This window comes from Leptonychotes weddellii, chromosome 10 (genome assembly GCF_054177405.1).
Source record: "Leptonychotes weddellii isolate Sample4059 chromosome 10, ASM5417740v2, whole genome shotgun sequence".
NCBI lineage: Eukaryota > Metazoa > Chordata > Mammalia > Carnivora > Phocidae > Leptonychotes > Leptonychotes weddellii.
In genome coordinates, this window is record NC_138378.1 from 20,158,524 (window position 1) to 20,177,236 (window position 18,713).

General features: G+C 54.4%; 1 protein-coding gene across 4 annotated transcripts in view; it reads right to left on the reverse strand.

The window, feature by feature from the left end:
- Positions 1-18,713, reverse strand: part of DLGAP4 (DLG associated protein 4) — a 139,433-nt gene that overhangs the window by 66,552 nt on the left and 54,168 nt on the right. For 3 of the 4 annotated variants that reach the window (XM_081832877.1, XM_081832876.1, XM_081832879.1), the window contains exons 2-6: positions 16,463-17,534; positions 13,542-13,783; positions 10,806-10,920; positions 8,146-8,196; positions 5,190-5,430 (exon numbers count right to left, since the gene is read on the reverse strand). In XM_081832877.1, coding sequence (XP_081689003.1) covers positions 5,190-5,430; positions 8,146-8,196; positions 10,806-10,920; positions 13,542-13,783; positions 16,463-17,461 — 1,648 coding nt within the window. In that variant the 5' untranslated portion in view covers positions 17,462-17,534. The remainder of the gene's footprint in view (positions 1-5,189; positions 5,431-8,145; positions 8,197-10,805; positions 10,921-13,541; positions 13,784-16,462; positions 17,535-18,713) is intronic. The other variant, XM_081832878.1, reaches the window with a different exon arrangement.

The following is an 18,713-nucleotide window of genomic DNA, read 5'->3' on the forward strand; positions in this document are numbered from 1 at the left end:
ATCAGAGATGAACACAGGAGTTGAAATCTATTTGCAATCTCTGGACATAATGGTCTTTGAGGTTCCTCTCAGCCCTGACACTCTGGGAACTGGAGTGTTCATTCTGACAGGAGCCCATAGTGTGAAAATCAGAGATTGTGGAGGGCTAGGCCTGGGGGAGGGCTGCAAGGGGACAAGGCTGACCGGAGGGTTGACTGCTTACTGGAATTTTGTCAGCCTCCCTTCCTCTATGGAGGAGGGAGTGAATCAGAGGAGAAACTGGGAACATTCTGGGGGAGAGGGGAGAGGACAAAGAAGGGACTCAGAGGATGACTTGGATGGGAAGTATCTGGGCGGGGAAGAGGGTCCTCAAACTCAAGCCTCACAACATTGATGGAGAATTTGAAGCATAGGGAGGGACCGGAACCCCCCAGAGTGACACAGGAGAGAGGAAACTAGATCTCAGGGTTCCTGAGCAAAGAGCAAGCATGTATCCCGGGCCAGGAACCTATCCCAGCTCAGCCTAGAGCTTCAAGGACTGCAGGGAGAGCCCCCCAGTGTGTGTAACCTGGTGTGTGTGTGTGTGTGTGTGTGTGTGTGTAAACACACATGCACATGGAATCATGTGCTGGTACAGAGAGCGCAGGTGGCAGGAGCTGGGGGGTGGGGGGTGCCACCCAGGCCCCTGGGTGATGCCACACCCTCCCTTGTGGTTCAGAGAGAGTGGGAGAGACACAGAAGGGGAAGCTAGGGAGGGAGGACGGCCAGAAACTGGGAGGGGAGGAAGCAGGGGGCTGTGAAGGGAACAGGATTGAGGGAGGCAAACGAAAGGCTAAGGAGGTGGGAGAGAGGGCAGAGGAAGCTGGAAGAAAGGGATGGTGAAAGGGAGGGAGGAGAGGAGAATGAGCACTAGTGGGAGCTGGGTAGAGGGAGGGGGTGGGAGGGCGAGTCTTCTTTGTTCTTTCTTCTTCTCTTTCCCAGAGGGTGACAGAAGGCAGGATGGGGCCGACTGTGGGGTGATGGCACCCCTGTGGCCCCTTCCAGGTGGGCCCTTTGGCTGGGAGGGGCACATACATATAGCCAAGCTGCTTCCCCCACCATCCTAGCTGGAGCTGACCCTGCCTGCCAGTCACCTGCCAGAGCTATTTCTGGAATGTGGAATCTGGGTCAGAAGGAGGGAGGGAGAGAGAGGAGTGGTGGCAGCAGTCCTGGCAGCTGGGAAGCTGGTGAGCTCTAAGTGGGTGGGTGGGCGGGCAGCTCCAGGCTCTGCCCACGGCCACTCTAGAGAGGCCCTCCCCTTCCGGGCTCTCACTGCCTCAATAACCCCTCCTCACCCACATCCACCCACCTGCCTGCATGTGGCCTGAGTCCATACGTGCCCACGTGCGAGTGACAAAGAGCTTTCATACCCCTCAGCAACCTGGGGGCTCAGAACAGCCCCAGGGGTCTGTGTGTACCTGGGGCCTGGACTTCTCACTTCCTAGAGACAGAGCTGAGGAGAGGAGGCCGCCTTCTGAGCAGGGGTGACCCCTGCGGGGCAACAGTGGCTGAGATAGGGTGGGCCTGTGTGTTGGTGTTGGTGTGGGTCTATATGGAGGGAGGTCGTTACGGGCAGAATTGCCATGGATGGTTGTGCAAGTTTTCCACTGACTAAGGATGCCACACATAGGGCGGGTGCTGTTTACAATACAGACATAATTGAATTATATACTTATCATGACAAATTTGTGACAGATGGCAGAAAAAGACCTTGTTCTAATAAAAATTATACATCGTGACAATTTTCCAACAGACGGCAATTAAGTGTCTTGGGGGGAGTGCCCTTTCCTAACCCAGCACAAAGGTACCGTATGGACCAGCTGCAGCTCTGGGCACAGTTGGAAAAATCTGGTGGCTTTGGTTTTCCCTGTGAGGCAGGTAGGTTTACCTCCTGAGCATGAGGGGATTGGAGGGTGGAGGAGAGACGAGCAAGTATATAGTGGTCACTGTGGAGACTCGAGGGAGGGCTGACCTGGAAAATGTTGGGGGTGAATTTTTTTGGTGGCTCTAATCGGCTAGAGGCATGATTTCCTCACAGGTGTGGAGGGGGCATGAGTCTTGAAAGAGACACACGTGTGTGAGTGTGTATGCAGCTGTATGTAGAGATTACGTGTATGTGTGTGCATGTGGGGAATATCCATGTGGCATGTGTTTTTATAACTTTTCATATCATACAGAGGTCTAAGGGTCTACAACTTCATGTATGTCTGTAAGTAGGTGTGAGGTATTGTTGCTACATGATATCTTCTTGAGTGTCTTGGTTTGGACTACAGCCCCCAAACTGAGAATAACTGGAGGCCCACTCCCTATATTTAAAGCCAGGTGCTGGATCACCCATAGAGGACAGACTGTTGGGGGGGGGGTGGTTGATAGAATTTTTGGCCTCTTTTTCTTTTTAGATTTTAGGTTACTCAATCAGGAGGAGCCACATCCAGACCCGACATAAATCATGAGATCCCACTGTTACGACTGGAAGAGACTTTGGGGGTCTTGAGGATAAGTGTTTTTTTTTTTCTTAAAGATTTATTTATTTATTTACTAGAGAACGAGAGGGAGAGAGAGTGTGCACGTGCGAGCACATGCGCCAGCATGGGGAGAGGCAGAGGAGGAGGGAGAGAATCTCAAGCAGACTCTGCACTGAGTGCAGAGCCCCACGCAGGGCTCGCTCTCATGACCCTGAGATCATGACCTGAGCTGAAACCAGAGTCAGATGCTTAACCAACTGAGCCACCCATGTGCACCAGATAAGTGTATTTTCTACGTGAGAGGAACGTGAATAAATGTGGCCAAGAGAGTGGACTACAGTAGATTCAATTATTAACCCTAATTTTTCACCCCTTCCTGTATCCACACCATTGCCATAAAAATACAGTTTCTTACACAAAGGTAGGAGGGTACCTCTCCATCCCCTGTCTTTGAGCTCAGTCATATGACTTCCTTTAGCCAATAGAATTTTAGAAGATAGTATGTACGTAGAGGCCTTGAAATGTGCTTGTGTCCTTAGGCTTGTTCTTTTGTGCTTCCGCCATCACCATGAAAAGAACATGCCCTGGTTGGGTCACTGATCCCGGGAGGATCCTTTGGTTCTAGGAGGAGGATGAGAGATGTGGGACAGAACTGTTCCCACTGACCCACAGATGTGGGAGCAAGAAATGTGTTAATTGTTGTATTACACTAATTTTGTGGTTCTTTGTTATGCAGCACTATTGTGGCAATAGCTGATCAATACAGGGACCCAAGCAGACCCAAGGACCCAATACAGGGACATGTAGCCCATGACCCATCCTTAGTCCATTCATGAGTGATTTGGTTTGGGGAAGATTACAGGATGAGTCTATTTGAAGAAAATTGCCGGCCCACCTCATGCGTAGAGAACATCTCACAGGCCTGATGATAGGGGAGAATCTGGTGCCTTACCTGAGGCTCCTAGGGGGACTGTAGCAGGGTGCCTGGGAGAGCCTGGCAGGGATCCCCTGGATTTGGAGGCCCTGGAACCAGGCCTCAGCATCTGCTAGGAGACCTTTAAAATAGAGACTGGCAGGGTTACCCATGACAGCAGGTCTGGAAGAAGGGCTGTAGCATAGAAGCCCATACTTCCAGAGCTCCCCAGGGTGAGGGCCTCATTGTCACACAGGTAGAATGGGAGTAAAGGAAGAAAGTGAGGCTGGAGTTGTCATCAGAGGATTTTGTCTAAGATGCCCGCCCAGCAAGGCCAAGTCCCTTAGCGAAGAGAAGCTGAGTGGGGAGGAGGGGGACCAGCAGATGGAGAGGCAGAGGGGGAATAAGAAGCAGTGGGCTGGAGGGGGACTGCCTATGCCAGGGAAGGAGGCACCGTGAGGCCCTCCAAAAGCATCACTTAGCAGAGAGAGCCAGCATGTGGCTTCGGTCATCCAGAAAGTCCCGACATCGGACAACACCTGTGCTGGCTACCTTCCCCTGCCACCTGGAGGGACCAGAAACGGCCACTAGTGAACAAGGGACAGAGCCGACAATGACCACCATGCCCAGCTCCCTCCTGCGGGCTTCATAGCCCGAGTCAGGCTTTACCTGCAGAAGCATGAGATCTGAGGTTGGTAAGACTAAAGCTTTGCAGTGAGGCCAGACTTGACTCTTAACACCGAAAAATGAGACTATTCCTTACGGTCTAAAAGTGACTGGAAAAGCTCAGGGATCTGCCCAGAAATCACCCAGGATTGGAAAGACAGTAGGGAGACAAAGTCGTTTCTTGCTCTGCCCCCTGCAAAGGCAAGTTCATTCATTCGATAGACTAATTTCCTTCATACAGAATATGCATAGGATTCAAGTTCATTTATTTACATCAAACACCAACTGAGCACTTGAAACATGTCTCTTTTCCTACAACAATCCAATCCCAACTGCTTCTGACTGCCAGGAAAGTCGGAGTCATGTCTGAGAAGCAACAATAATAGCTCCCACCATGTGCAAGGCCCTGCCTGAACACTCCCTGATCTCATCTCCCCAAGAACTCTCTGGGGCCTGGCTTATGCCTCAGGGTATAGATGAGGAAACTGAGACTCCCAGAGGAAAACTAGCTAGCCAGAGAAAGATCGAAGCTCTCTCTACTAAACCAGAAATAGTCTATGATTTTCCCTGGTCTTGGTTTTCATGGTTTACTCTGTGACGCAAGGTTCCCCTTTTTCTCTGATCATGCACAGAGTGTCACTGGAGGACTTACAACAAGTGTCAGGAAGGACAGGTGGTCTCTGTGGATATGAGAGACACCTGCAAACCCACTCCGCTGAGAAGGCTCAGTGCAGACGCCATCCTCTTCCCTGCAGGTTCTAACCTCACCATAGGTTCGCCTACCTGAACTAATCCAAACAGGGAGGTGCGGCTTCAGTAAGCCCTGCCCACCAGCAGCTGGATGCTCTGAGCCAGGGTCAGGATCCCAAAGCAGGGGCCCTCTCTGACCCCCTCACCCTATTGCCAGTGATGACATCTCCCTCTGTGACCCCCGTTTGAGCTCCAATTTGTCCTTTGGTGGGAAGTTCAGTCTCAAGCCTTCCCGCTTGTGCTAACTATCCCTCTAACCCTGGCTGGCCCACCATGGGTTCTTCCCCGGCATTCTCCACATCTGGTCCACCAGGAATGGTCCCTGGGGGTTCCCTTGTGAGAAACAAACACCCCCTGCCCCCAATCTCAGTACTCACTTGGAAGCGTGCGACTGTTGCTGAGGCTGCCAGTGCTGGGCGGAGGGGAGAGGGACTGCAGGGAGACATTGTCCTCCTCCTGCGAGCAGCCCGCCTGGATGGCCCGCAGGTAGCTGTGGCTGCGGGAGCGAAAGTAGCTGGGCAACGGCAAGTCCAGTGCCTCGGCGGCTGCAGACTCCGCTTCGCTGCAGGCAGACTCGCAGGTTGCCTCATACTGGTCACTCAGATCTGCCTCCCGTACCTAGCCGGGCAAAGGCGGGCATCAGGGGCCAGCAGCGCCCATTCTGGAGGGACCGGACGCTTGGTGGTTGGCTCAGCGGCAGGGCTGGAGAGTTGGGGGCAGAGGGTGGCTCAAGTCAGCTCACCCTTTCCTCACATCTCACTCTTTGGACCTCAATTTTCCCATGTCTACAATGCAGGAGAAACTATTAAGGACACTTAGTGGATTTTGTGTGTTCACACTGATCAACTGATAGATCCTAAGGTCACATCTGAATTCAGCCACAAAGAAGGCTATCATCAATTAGTAATGTCTACCTTGAATGCTGGAATGGGAGGTGGCAGGAGGTGTGCTAGATAATTACCATCTTATGGTCCAATTCCTTTGCTTTCACAAGCAAAGAAACTGAGGGCCAGTGAGGGGAAGATACTTGCCAGGTGTACCCAGTGAGGAAGTGGCTGAATCAATACTCCAAATATGAATTTAAGGAAGATCAGTCTAGCCCTGGAGTACAGAATGAATATTGGGAAGGGAGTCTGGAATGGAGGCTGAGGCCAGAGATGAAGCTGATGCGACAGTCTGGTAAGAGAAGAGAAAACTGGAACGAGGGTGGTGGCAGTGAGGATTGATTAGTGATGTCCAGGGCAGTATGCAGAATGGTGGCATACATACTTTTTGTCATCTCACTCCTAGTTCAACCTTATCTAGATGGTTTCTAAGTGTCTCTCTAGAGATGGCCATCCAAGATCCTACAGATCTGCAGCTGAGAGTGTGAGCATACAGGGCCCCGCCATACATATACTCTCCAAGGGTTCTGGAAGGGTCTGTTTGACCCAGGTCTCAGGCCATGATGGTAACTGGAGACCACAGAGTATAAGCTGAGGAGTCGGCGGGCAAAGGATGGACACTGAGTGGAGGTCCTGAGGGGAGGCCTGGGCAAGAAGGGAGGGGGCAGAAATTGACTGCGCACCATGTGGAGGAAAGATGGAGTTGTGCCTGGGGCCAGCTCTGCCTGTGTGACCTCCCGACTGTCACCATCCTCTGCGTCAGTGTTTCCTATCTAAATGAAATGCCTGGCACTGCATCAGGTAAAATGACTAGATGGATCACCACCCAATCTGGAGCATATATGTTTGGAAAGGTCTAAATTTGTGCTGTCCAATACGGTAGCAGCTAACCACATGTGGCTATTTAGGTTTTAAATTAAATTAAACAAAAAATTCAGTTCCTTAGCCACACTAGCTACATTTCACTTGCTTACGCCACCTTACAGGACAGCGTGTAGTACAGAACATCTCCATCTTCACAGAAAGTTCTGTCGGACAACACTGATAAATTAAAATGTAGGCCATGTGGCATACCCAACATTCATTTGGAGTAGGTTTGAAAGAGACAGGTGTTTATCCTCCACGGCTGTAACCTGAAGTACAATGAGAGGCCCTTGTGATTGCCAAGGGCAATGAGGTCTTGCTTTGGGATTGCAGGCATGGCACAGTTCTGGAACTGTACTGCCAGAGTTTCGACCCTGGGTCCATCTTTCCTTGCAGTATGAGTATGGGCAAGTCACTTAACTGCTCTGTGCCTCAGTTTCCCCATCTATAAAATAAGGGCTAATTAGAGACCAAATTTCATAGGATTGTTGTCAAGATTAAATGAGGGATCATTCATGTTCTCTGAGAACAGAGTCGGGAGAATAAGCACCTGGTGACCTGTCCCTATTATTAAAGGAAGCTCCGTGGGGTGAGGGCAAGGATTTGTAAGTATCAGCTAAGATGCGCCCGAGCTCTGGGAGGTTAGGCCAGCTGGTCAGAGCTGTTGGTATGTGTGTCACTGAGGAATTACTGTGTGCAGGGAACACCCTGGAATTTTGTATGTTAACACATCCCATCCTTACTACAAGCCTGTGGAAGTTAGCGGAGGAAGAGGTCAGCTGGCCCCCTGTGGGCTCCCCAAAGACCCTCTGGAACACTGTGTTTGAGAAGAACTGTGACATGAACATGGAGGCAGGCACATGAGGCATCCACGGCTAGAATCAGGAGGTGAGGGTCCAGTCCTAGTGTTGCCCCTTGGACAGGTCACTTGTCCACTCCTGGCCACAGTGAGGGGATGAGCTTGGAGCCCCTTTCAGCATCTCTTTCTGGTCTTGGAGCTGGGAAGGAGGAGAGGGCCACTTCCGGGGCAGGGTGGGTGTGCCCAGGAAGGGGGCACCCTTAGGGCAAACAGCCAGAGGGCCAGGACTAGCTCCACCCCACCAAGTTCTGTAAAATGGAAAAGTGTCTGCATTCATGCCAACACCCCAACATCCTTAAAGGTCTCGCTGGAGCCCAAGAAAGGAGAAAAGTTAGGGAATCTGGGGTCTAGGACCTGGAGGCCAATACCACCAGCCCCCAGCTGCCAACGTGTCCAACTAAAACAGTCTCCCTAGCTAGAAGACTCCCAGGGTCCGCTTTCCTTTACCCTGGGATTATTTCTTGCCCCATCCATAGGACCTAGCCCATTCTTTCCCATTTTTGAGAAGAGGAAACTGAGGTGCAGAAAAGTGAAGTGAAAGGGTCAGTGAGGGAAAGGTCAGGGCAGAGCGTGAGCCTCGACTCCATGCTCACGGGCGGTGCCTTTCCTGGCCCTGGCGCTGCCGGCACCTGCTGGGGCTGGGGGCTGGGACCCCTCAGGTGCCAGGCCTCAGACCTAGCCCTGCACTCTGGGATTGGGGTATGAGAGAATGGCAAGCATACTGACCTGCTGCTCATGGCCAAACAACTGGGGGATCAGGGAGGCCTGTCCAAAAATCTGCAGGAAAGAGAGGGGGAGGGTTATGGGGAGACCAAGGCTGGAGGCTGGGGTAGGGTATTCAGATTCGGCTGCAAGAGGACTAGTGGCTGGCTGGGCTAATGTCCTCCTCAGACTGGCTGAGGCCTAGTCTGTTAGGAGGTCTCACTTAGCTTCCTCCAGGGATGGGAGGCTCACTCCTTCAGGGGCTGGGTGCTACCGAGGCTTTGTAATCTGCTGTTTACACTTCTTTCTTTTGGTCTGGCCCCTGGGAGATGCCCTGTCTGCTGCCCCTCACCTAGGCAGGCAGCCCCCCACCCCCCAGATCTACAGATTAGTCCCAGAGCCCAGAGCCTTCTCCTCCCTGGTCAGGGCCTACATAGTCCAGTGCCTGGTGGGAAGGGGGCTCCTTCTGGCAGGAGTCAAGGCCTCAGAGACACAGAGCTGGGACATCTCTGACTCTAGGGGCACATATGTGGCTCGGGTCACTCAAGCCTCTAGGGGTGAGGGTTTGAGGGCTCAGAGGACCCTGGCTTAGGAGAGAGCTGTGCTGGGCAGAGGGGAGTGGCAGAGACCTGCTGGGGTCCCCAGCCTGGCTGATTCCATGCACGCTTTTGTGTAGCCAAAGGACAAAGTGTTCCAGATGCCCGGGCCAGGCAGAGGTGAAAATGGGGTGTGTGAGAGAGAAAGACTCAGAGAGAAACATGGATATGGGACCTACGAGAGGGAGTCAGATAAAAACGTGAATGAGGGGAGAGAAAAACAGAGGGAGACAGATACAAAGACAGAAGACTGAGAGACAAGAGAACGCGGTAGGATAGGAGACACAGGGAGGGAAGCCATCCATTCAGCAGGTACCCATGTGCCCTGTGCCCACGTGCTGAGGACAAGGACGTCATGGGGAACCACACGGCAAGGTCCGCACCTGCAGGGAGCTCCCGGTCTTAAGAGTGAGACAGACATCAAGTAAATAAACAGATATAACTCCAGACAGTGATAGTGTTGTCAAGAAAATCAAGCAGGATAAGGGAACAGTGTCCTGGGGGATCCTTTTGACGGGTGATAGGGCAAGTTCCCCTGAGGTGACATTTGAGCCAAGACCGGAAACACAGAGAAGAACCAGCTGAGCAAAGATCTGAGAGAGGGGTGCTCCTGGGAGAGGAAACAGCAAGGTGTGTGAGGTGTATGAGGAGCAGAAAAGAGGCAGGTGTGGCTGAACGTCTGAGATCCCGTGTCAGAGGGAGGCAGGCCTGCACCCAGCTGAATAAGGAGTCTGGCTTTCACTGGGGGCAGGCGGGAGCCATGGAGGGTTTGCAGCAGGGACATGGTGTGATCTGCCTTACATCCCTCACAAAGCTCCCTCTGGCCGTTGGGAACAGAGTGCAGGTGGCAGGCCTGGAGGCCAGGAGACTTGGCGGGGCCTGCATGAGTGTGGCAGGGACAGAGTGCCACGGTTGGGGTGCTCTATTCCTCCCCATGTCTGAGGTCAGTCTCCTTGGTCTGGGAATGACAGTGCTGAGTGCTGAGGACAGTGCTAGGGGGCCAAGGGGGGATGCTATGGCCAGGCTAGGAACAGCAGAGTGGTGAGGAGCTGGGATCGGAAAGCCTTCCAGTGCTAAGCAGCGCATTAGCCCAGGCCATGGGGCTACATGCAGTGGGACCTGGGGCCTGTCCCTGCCCAGAAAGGAGGCTGGGGCCGCATCGGGTGCTTCCACTGCCCCACTCTGCTACTCCTAGCAGGTGTTGCCCTCTCTGGGCCTCGTCTCCCCATCCACACTATAGGGGAGCCCTCGAAACTTGGCTGGTCCTCCCTTTGCAAGCCCTAAAGTACTGTGCACATGGCAGGGGCTGGGGTCCAGGTGTAGGTCTGACAGCCCCGGATCTCTGCCCAGCTCTGCCTCCTCCTTGCTGTGTGAGCTCACCGAGCTGAGCCTCAGTTTCCTCATCTGTGAATTGGGGATATAAATAATAAGCACACCTCCCCCCCACCCCCTGACGTGGCTTCAAGGAGCTGGGAGTTAAGAGAATGAAAAGTGCAGCACAGCATGCTTATTGCTGTTAGTGGGAGATGTGTCTGGACCTTGAAGTTCTGACTTTCTACTGAGCCTGTGGGACATGGAAGTCCAGAGTGGAGAAGCAACTTACCCAAGGTCATACAGCAAGATAACAATAATAACCATAAAGTTAGCTACCCTTTGCTGAGAACACTACGTTCCTATCTCCTTAATTCCTCACAACGCTTTGAAATAAGAATTATCACCCTTCTGCGTAAATGAGGAAATTGAGGCTCAGGGAGGGAGTGACTTGTCCTGGGGTCATACTCTCAGTGAGAAGACTGGACTCAAGCTCAGGTCTCCAGTTCCCTCTCTGCAGGGCTCCTCGGCCTATAGCAGTGCTGTGGCCCCTCCCTCGGGGCCCTCAGCTCAGGCCATGGCATGTCAGGCCCTGTGACCACTCTCCAGCCACAGGACAGTCAGTGAGACAGACATACGTACACAGGCAGCTATGGGAACAAAGACCAAGCAGAAGCACAGTGCAGACTTCTGGGCACCACTCGCCCTGGGGTCCTCCTGGGTGAGAGCTGGGGATCTCCCAAGCCCACTGACTTTGGCTATAGCTGCCACCCTCACCTGGCTGATGCAGCTGGAGTCGTTGAGGCTGTCGCTGACGGGGTTGTAGTCCTCCTCCCAGCTTGGACACTTGGAGGGCAGCAGCATGTCCACTGAATCCAGGCGGTCCAGACTCCTGGTGAGGGTGGGGAGCAGACAGGGCTCAGCCCACCCATTGCTCAGCCTGAGAAACAGGCCCAGAGGGGGAAAGACTGGCCAAGGCCATCCAGTGGCAGAGGGAAAAATAGAAGTCACTGCCAGCCTGCGTAGTGTCCGGGGGGCGGGGGGTGGGGGAGGTGAAGATAGGGTGGGGGAGGCAGGTCAGGGACACTGAGCAAGGGGAGAGCTCCCAGCTCTGGGAGGCTTGAATCTGGTGGGTGGGGTGATCCTCACCTGTCATGTCTGCTGCAGCCACGAGGTGGCAGCACAAGCTCACTTTTGAGCATTTCAAACCTAGGCTGCCCACACCAGCCCAATGCTACAGCCCTCACCCCCACAGGTCTGGGGCAAATCCGATGCGCCGACAGAGGAGGTCGGTCAAGGCTCACAGCCTTGATCTCAGGCTAGAGCTGCCCAAAGGGCATCAGTTTCAACACAATATCCAGGTAGCTTCCACCAGACCCCCACAGACTCTGCACTTCTCATGGCCCCTGCTCTTCAATTTTTCTCACATCTACCTGACCCTGGATTTCTCCCTCACCACTGCTCTGGGTTAAGATCCAAGCACCCAACAGCTCAGGCCTTGACATAGATGGGCTTGGATTGGAATGGAGCTTCCTCACTGGGTGACCCTGGGCAAGTCATGACCCCTTGCCCATGTCTCCGTTTCCTCTCCTACAAAGCGGGGGTGACACTGTGCCTGCCTGCATGGGGCTGTGATCAGGAGGATTCGGGAATCACACTAAAGTGCACTGGGGCAGGCACAGAGCCCAGAGTGCGGCAAGTGCTAACAGATGGCGCCCATTACTATTGATACTATTATTATTATTTATTTCCTCTCATTCAAGGTCTGGGCCTGGGTCCTGTTCTCCTTTCCCACCTCAGTGCCCACTGGTCATTCATGGAAATGTAGGCTCCCAGGACTAGAAGGGGTCTTAAGAGATCATCCAGCTTAGCCCCCTCACTTAAAGATGGGGAAACTGAGGCTCAGAGAGGGACAGACCTGGGACTGGCCAGTGGTGTCCTGAATTCCCAGCTGGAGGCCATTCCCTGCCTTCTGTCCCACTGTGAACCCCCTAAGCAAATCCCTGTGGCAAGGAGACTCCAGGCTTCTCGGAGTACACTGCCCCTCTGCCTCAGCGCTCTGTCACTCTACCTGCTCTCTTCCCTCTGTCGCAGTCCTCCCAGGCCCCCTCCTCCCAGAAGCCTCGGCTCTTGCCCTCAGTAGTTGAAGAACTAGGACGAAGCTTGTTTCCCTTAATGCTTCTTTTTGTTTCCGACTTGCTTTTGTTTCTTTTCCTCAAAGGATTTTGAATCCCTCCTACTAAGTTTTACCTGTTTTGTACTTGATGACGGGCTTTTTTTTTTTTTTTAAAGATTTTATTTATTTATTTGAGAGAGAGAAAGAGCATGAGAGGGGGTAGGGTCAGAGGGAGAAGCAGACTCCCTGCCCAGCAGGGAGCCCGATGCGGGACTCGATCCTGGGAACTCCAGGATCATGACCTGAGCCGAAGGCAGTCGCTTAACCAACTGAGCCACCCAGGCGCCCAGTGACGGGCTTTCTGTAACTTTTTTCCCCCCTCTCATTCTTTTCTGTTCTGATCCCCATGGTGATTTCTGCATGCGAAAGTCTCACCTTTCTCTAACATTTTAATTGTTGTTTTCTGCGTGCATGCATCTCATTTGTTCATACTTTCATTAACTCTTCCAAGTCTTAAAGCAACAGGAAAGGGCTTGAATGGTGGAATTCCAGGCAGGGTGACAGGACAGGTGAAGGCTGTCTATCTCCCTTCGGCTTCTGGATACATCCTCCTCCCCAGTCTAGGAGCTCACCACAGGGATCAGTTACAGGGCCAAGGGCAGAGGGGGCTCTGGCCTTCCCTGGAAAGCAAGTACTTTGCTGGTACAAGTGGTGGGATCACTAGGGGCAGGGTTCTCCTAACCTGAAGAAGAGGATTCCCTGGCCCAGTTCCCCTGTGGGTGTGGAACTCACCTGGTGATGTGGCTCCTGTGGGCAGGGCCAGTCACTCTAGAGAGACTCTCCTTATCGTTTACCAAAGGATGAGACTCACCGGTGGTCAGGGCTTAACTGTGGGGGGCTTATGGCGGAGCTCTCCGGAGTCAACTCGTCAAAGGAAGGGGCCAACCTAAGGACGAGGATCTCAGGGAGAAGGCTTTAACCTAAAGTCGGGTTTACCTAGGGGGCCTGGATTATTGGGAGCCCGGGTTCACCTGGATCTGAGGCTGTAGGGCGGGATTCACCTATGGGGCGGGGTTTTCCTAAGGGGCCGTAGGGAAGGAAAGCGAGGCTCCCGGGGGTGGGACACGCCTGTGAGGAGCTCACCTATGGACTAGCCTTGCCAGTGAGCGGAGCCTGTGACAGCGGAGGAGGCTTTCCCAGGGGAGAGCTCACGTGCGGCGGGGCGGGGAGGCCTCCAATGGGCTGGTTAGCCTGTGGGCGGGGCTCCCAGCAGGCGGGACTTTGGAGACCTCCTGGGACGGGACTCAGACTCCGGAGCGGCTCTCCCGGGGGGCGGAGCTCCGGGGGGCCGGGCTAGCCTGTGGGCGGGGCTCTAGGAGGCGGGGCGGCGCGCTCACCTGCGGGGGTTGCTCTGCTCTCCCAGCGACTGCTGCGTGGCCCTCAGGTAGCTCTGGCGCCGCGCGGCCGTCTTGGGTGAGGGCTTGGGGCTGCCGCCGGACTCATCGCTGTCCTCATCGCCCATGGCCTTGATGTAGCTGCCGCTGCGCATGCGCCTGCACGGGATGGGGCCCTCGGCCGCGGCGTCCGCGTCGCGCGGGGACAGCAGCGCGGTGCTCCACTCGCCGCCGCCGCCGGGCACCTGAGGATGGGCGGACAGACCTCAGCGAGGGTGGGGAGGGATCGGGGGGCAGCGCACACTCTCAGCGCGCCGCTGGCCGCCCATCCTCGCGCCCAACACCTGGAGAATGGTGCCCCGGACCCTGAAGCTCCCCGGCTCCCCGCCTCGGAGGGTCTCAGCCTTCCGTGCTGGGTACTGCCATTGAAGTCACCCAGCAGCAGGGCAGAGCCCCGGGCTGGGAAGGACTCTTGAGTTCCAGAGCCGGCTCTGCCACAAGTTCACTGGGTGGCCTTAAGCAAATCCTTGCCCCTCTCGGACCTCAGATTTCTCCATGGATCCCAGGCTGGGTGTGCCCCAGCAAAACCGGCCAGGCTGTAAGATCACAGTGGGTGTTCACTGCAGCTCCTTTTCTGAGCACCCACTGTGTTCCCATCACGTCACCCTGCTATCTTAGAGGATGGCTTATGATCCCACTACACAGATGAGAACATCAGACCAGACTGAGGCCCTCAGACCTGGCACCAAGATCCTGTCCTAGGATGGGGGTGGGGGAAGGACTGGTCAGAGGATGCCAGCACATCAGTAGAGCGGCAGGGTCTCGGAGCCAAGGGACATCCTGTATCCCTTACTAGTGGGTAAGGCCAGGCACAGCGTGCAGAGAGACTGGTGGGGGTCTGGCAGCCAGGTAGTGACCTGGAAAAGGGGCTGTTTTCCCATCTGACATGTATACACAGTGGACATTCACCTCATGATGAAAGATTTCACACATCTTAGCACTTACAAGGTCCCTCAGCCCAAGCACAGAGCGAACACACCTTGCCATGTACACACATCTCAGAGAGCAAACGTACCTTCCCCCACCCCCCATCTCCCCAAGGACATGTCCTCCAGCAGCCACTCATCACTGCATGCCCCCCAACAAGTATACAACGTGAACACAGAGCATACTCACACCCTCCTCACGAACACACCGCACTGAGGACACAGGGCAGCATGTCCCCACCTCACTGTGTCTTTGCCTCAACACACACAGAGTGCACACCCTCGCTAGGTTCGACACGCTTCACCACAGATGCCTGGGTGACACACTTCTCAGTGTATACAGCATCACCATTCTTCACCACATGCAAACCGCCCTCCCAGAATCACCACATCTACACAGATACAACATCATTCCAGGTGCCCGTATTGCCAGTGGCCAATTCTCGGCTGAGGGACGGTCCCAGTCTGGGATTCCCACCCCAGGACCCCCACGCCCCCTGAGCTAACTGCCCAACCAGTCACTAAGGCCCACACAGTCTACCTCCCAAACCATTTGCTAGTCCATCTTCCCTATCTCCACCTGTCCCTTGGGAAGGTGGCCTTCGATATTCCTGCTTAAAACCTGTTGCTACCCCAGCACCCCACCCACCCACCTCCCATGACCCAAGCAGATAGCACAAACCCCAGAGCCTGCAGGGCCACCCTTTCATGGTGTTTCTGAAGCATTTTCACATGATCAGACCAAACCACACCATTTTGAGAGGAAGCCAGGTCACACACCACCCTCTCTGATGTTTCTAAACTAAGGAAGTGGATTGCGAGCCACAAAAGCCTTAAATATATAAAATACTGCCTAGATTTCCATTTTCCTCCTATTGAAAAAAAAATAGCTTTTCCCCCCATAGTCTCACTGTCTTTGGAATTTTTATATAGAATGACAAGAACTCAGGGCATTGTCAGACTTTGATGTTCATCTGGTTCAAAATGCATCTGTGTTCCCAAAGGCTGGCCAGGCCTGTGCTGGCACACTCCCCAGGATGTAGCGCTCACTACCTACAGAAGCAGCCCCTTCCATCTTGGTGGGTTCTGAAATCTGCTTCCTGTAACTTCCACCCACAGCTTGGGTTCTGCCCCCAGGAACTGCACCCAGTTCATAACCCCGGGCTTTGCTCTTGAGGGCCCCAGGGGGATGTGTAGCAACAGAGATGTCTCTGAGCCTTTGGCCAATTTCCAGGAGTGTGGCTTTGCAAAGTGCATATTAAGTGCCTCAGTAAACATTAACACTTGAAAGGAGAAAGCTAGTCCCCCAAGCTGGCTTAGGGCCTCCTACAGCCCTCCATGCTGATCTCCATCACACTCTGCTCACACTGACATGACTATCTGTTCATGCATCTTTCTCTCCCAGCATCCTGATAATTGGGGCTCTGTCTTATTTATTTCTAGCTCTGTTCACTTAAATGTCCATCTGTTCCTCTGGCCCTCTCTCTTCTCACATTTCCTGAGCACTTCCTCTCTGCCAGACCCTGTCCTGGGCCTTAGGGACACACAGCTGCATCAGATGTGGTCCCTGTTTTCAAGGAGCCCCTGGTCTGGTGGGGGTAGCAGGCAGGAGGCTGGCATTTAGAATGCCATGCAATGGGTCCTATGAGGAGGGTGGAGGGCACAGCTTCCAGATTTGTCCTCTAGAGGGCAGGTACACGTTTTAGTTCCTACTCTTGGGCTGGGCTCAGAAGAACCCTAATCAATGTCTGCTGAAAGCATGACCACCGGAAGGAATCCCCTTATTAGCAAGTACCACCAGATACCCATTTCACAGGTGTTTATTCACAGAGGCCCATAATGAAGCGACTTTCCAAGTAAATCTGTGGTACAGCTGAGTCTCAGAACAGGTGCCCTCCCCATATTCCTTACCCCACCCCTAATCATGGAGGGACCCACCTGCAGGTAATGGTAGGCTAGACCCTGGTGACAGGATTTGGACTTTAGCAGGCTCTTATCCAAGGTGGCTGAGGTCTTCTGGCAGACTTCATGGGCGTGGCTGAGGGTCAGAGTGGACCAGGAGCCCCGCTTGACATAGTTGGTGTCAGTGCCCACCCCAAGGCTGGGGCAGGCGGCTGGGGGTGCGGGTGGGGGTGGCGGGGCAGTCAGCTCAGCGGTGTTGTTTTTGGCTGCTTTGAGCATGTGCCCACTGATGGTGTTGTAGGCGTGCATGAAGTAGCGTGGCTGGCTGCGTTCCGCCTGTCTGCCGAGCGTCATCAGCCCAGAGGCTGGGCCACTGCTGCGGAAGGCGCCACCCTCGCCGTCCAAGTTGTCATCAGAGCTCCACCAGCCCGAGATGTTGGAGCGGCTACGCCGTTTGGGTTCCCCAGCCTTGGCCCGTTCCTTGCTCTTGGCCCTCCGGCCCTTGCCGTCCTCCAGGCCACCTTTCTTGCTGCCATTGCCACCGACCTTGGCTGCCGTGCCCTCCAGTGAGGGCGCCTTGGTGAAGAAGAGCCGCTGGACCGAGTGGACCAGGTGGCGGATGCGGCCAGGACTCTCACCTCGGGCCTTGGCCTCACCACGGGGGAACTGGAGCGTGCTAAAGCCATCGCGGTGGATGGGCAGTTGCTTCTCAAACTGGTCCAGGAGGTTGGCAGGCAGCCGGTTGATCTTGGTGGCCTGGGCATGGCTGGGGAAGGGGCTCTCCTCTGGCACCTCGAAGTGGGAGTTATAGTGGATGCGGGGGAAGGTGCTGCTTGGAGGCGGCAGTTGGTTGTTGAGTGGGAAGAGACCATCCCCAGGCAGAGCGTTCTGGCCAGGGAATCGAGCCTCGCGGGCAAAGGCCTCCGTGGGCGATAGCAGGTAGGGGTTGCGGTCAGGCCCTGCGAACAGGGGCTCATGTGGTGGGTCCAGGCTGTCGGAGAGGTGGCGAGGGCGGCTGTCACCGAGGCCTTTCATGATCCCGGCCCTCAGGGCAGGGGCCGTTGCCCTAGTGGGGCGCCCGGGTTGCCTCTCCCGGGCAGCGGCTATCCTGGGGAGAAAAAACAGAGAGGAAATCAGCTGAATTTGGAGGGGACAGGGTGCTGGGAATGTGACCCAGACCCCCACAGATCTCAGGATGGGGAGGATTTCTGAAGACTCTTGGCCTACCTTTAACACTGTAGGGTGGAGGACAAGAAGACAAACGGAGGCCCACATGCCATATGTGTAATTCAAGGTCATAGTTCAGGCTGGCAAACTGTTAAAACAGATCCTACCTTGATGAACATATCTTCATAATAACCTGGAAAGCCAAGTTCGACCTCAAACTTCCAGGTCTCCAAATTCCATGATCGAATGCAATGGGCGGGGGGAGTGGCTCACCCTCTGTTTTCCTCCCACCTCTGACTCTATCCCTTGTTACAAGGAGCCACACGCCCACACGCACCCCAAGCTCACTCCACATGCCCTCAGGCCTAGGGATGGCCCCACGGGCAGTGCAGGCCGCCCATGGGAAGATCCTGTGCTGGCTGTGGAAGCAGGCCTGGGGCCATTTGGTTAGGGAATTCCAGGGTCCCCAGTATCCAGAGTGTGGCTCTGGGTAAACATGTCCTCTTGGCCCCTGAACACTCTTGCCTATGAGTGGTTCAACATGGCTGAAAGAGGGCCAGAGAAGCCTTCTAAAGAGTAGGACCCGTCTCACCTGAATCTGAGAGCAGTACTGTCCAACTCTCACTTTAGCAGAGGAATCCTGTATCACATGTAGACCCTCTATAAAAACCCACTCTGCCCCTCAACAGATGTCTACCGAGTGTGACTTCTGGGCTAGGCGCTGGGGGCTGCAAACATCAGAGAAGACAACAAGCCCATTAGCACATCATTTCCGACTGAACAAATCAACGACGGTCAGCCTGAACAGAGTTCTGAGTGAGTCAATAACCGGAGCACATCCTCAGGACTGGGTGGAAGGACAAGGCCTTGGATGGGGGTGGCATTTAGGTGGAACCACTGTGACTCAGTTTCCCCATCTGTAAAATTGGGCAGTTGGACTGTTCCGATCTTCCATCCAGGATCATGCTGGAAATACCAGTCTCAGTACTTTGGCAAGTACCTTTCTTTTCTGTGCCTCAGTCTTCCCATCTGTACCATGAAGCAGAGGGGAGGTTAGCGAGCTTTCTAAGCCCTGTCCCCACCACCAGCTCGACTCAGAGGAGTCCCACTGCTTACTATG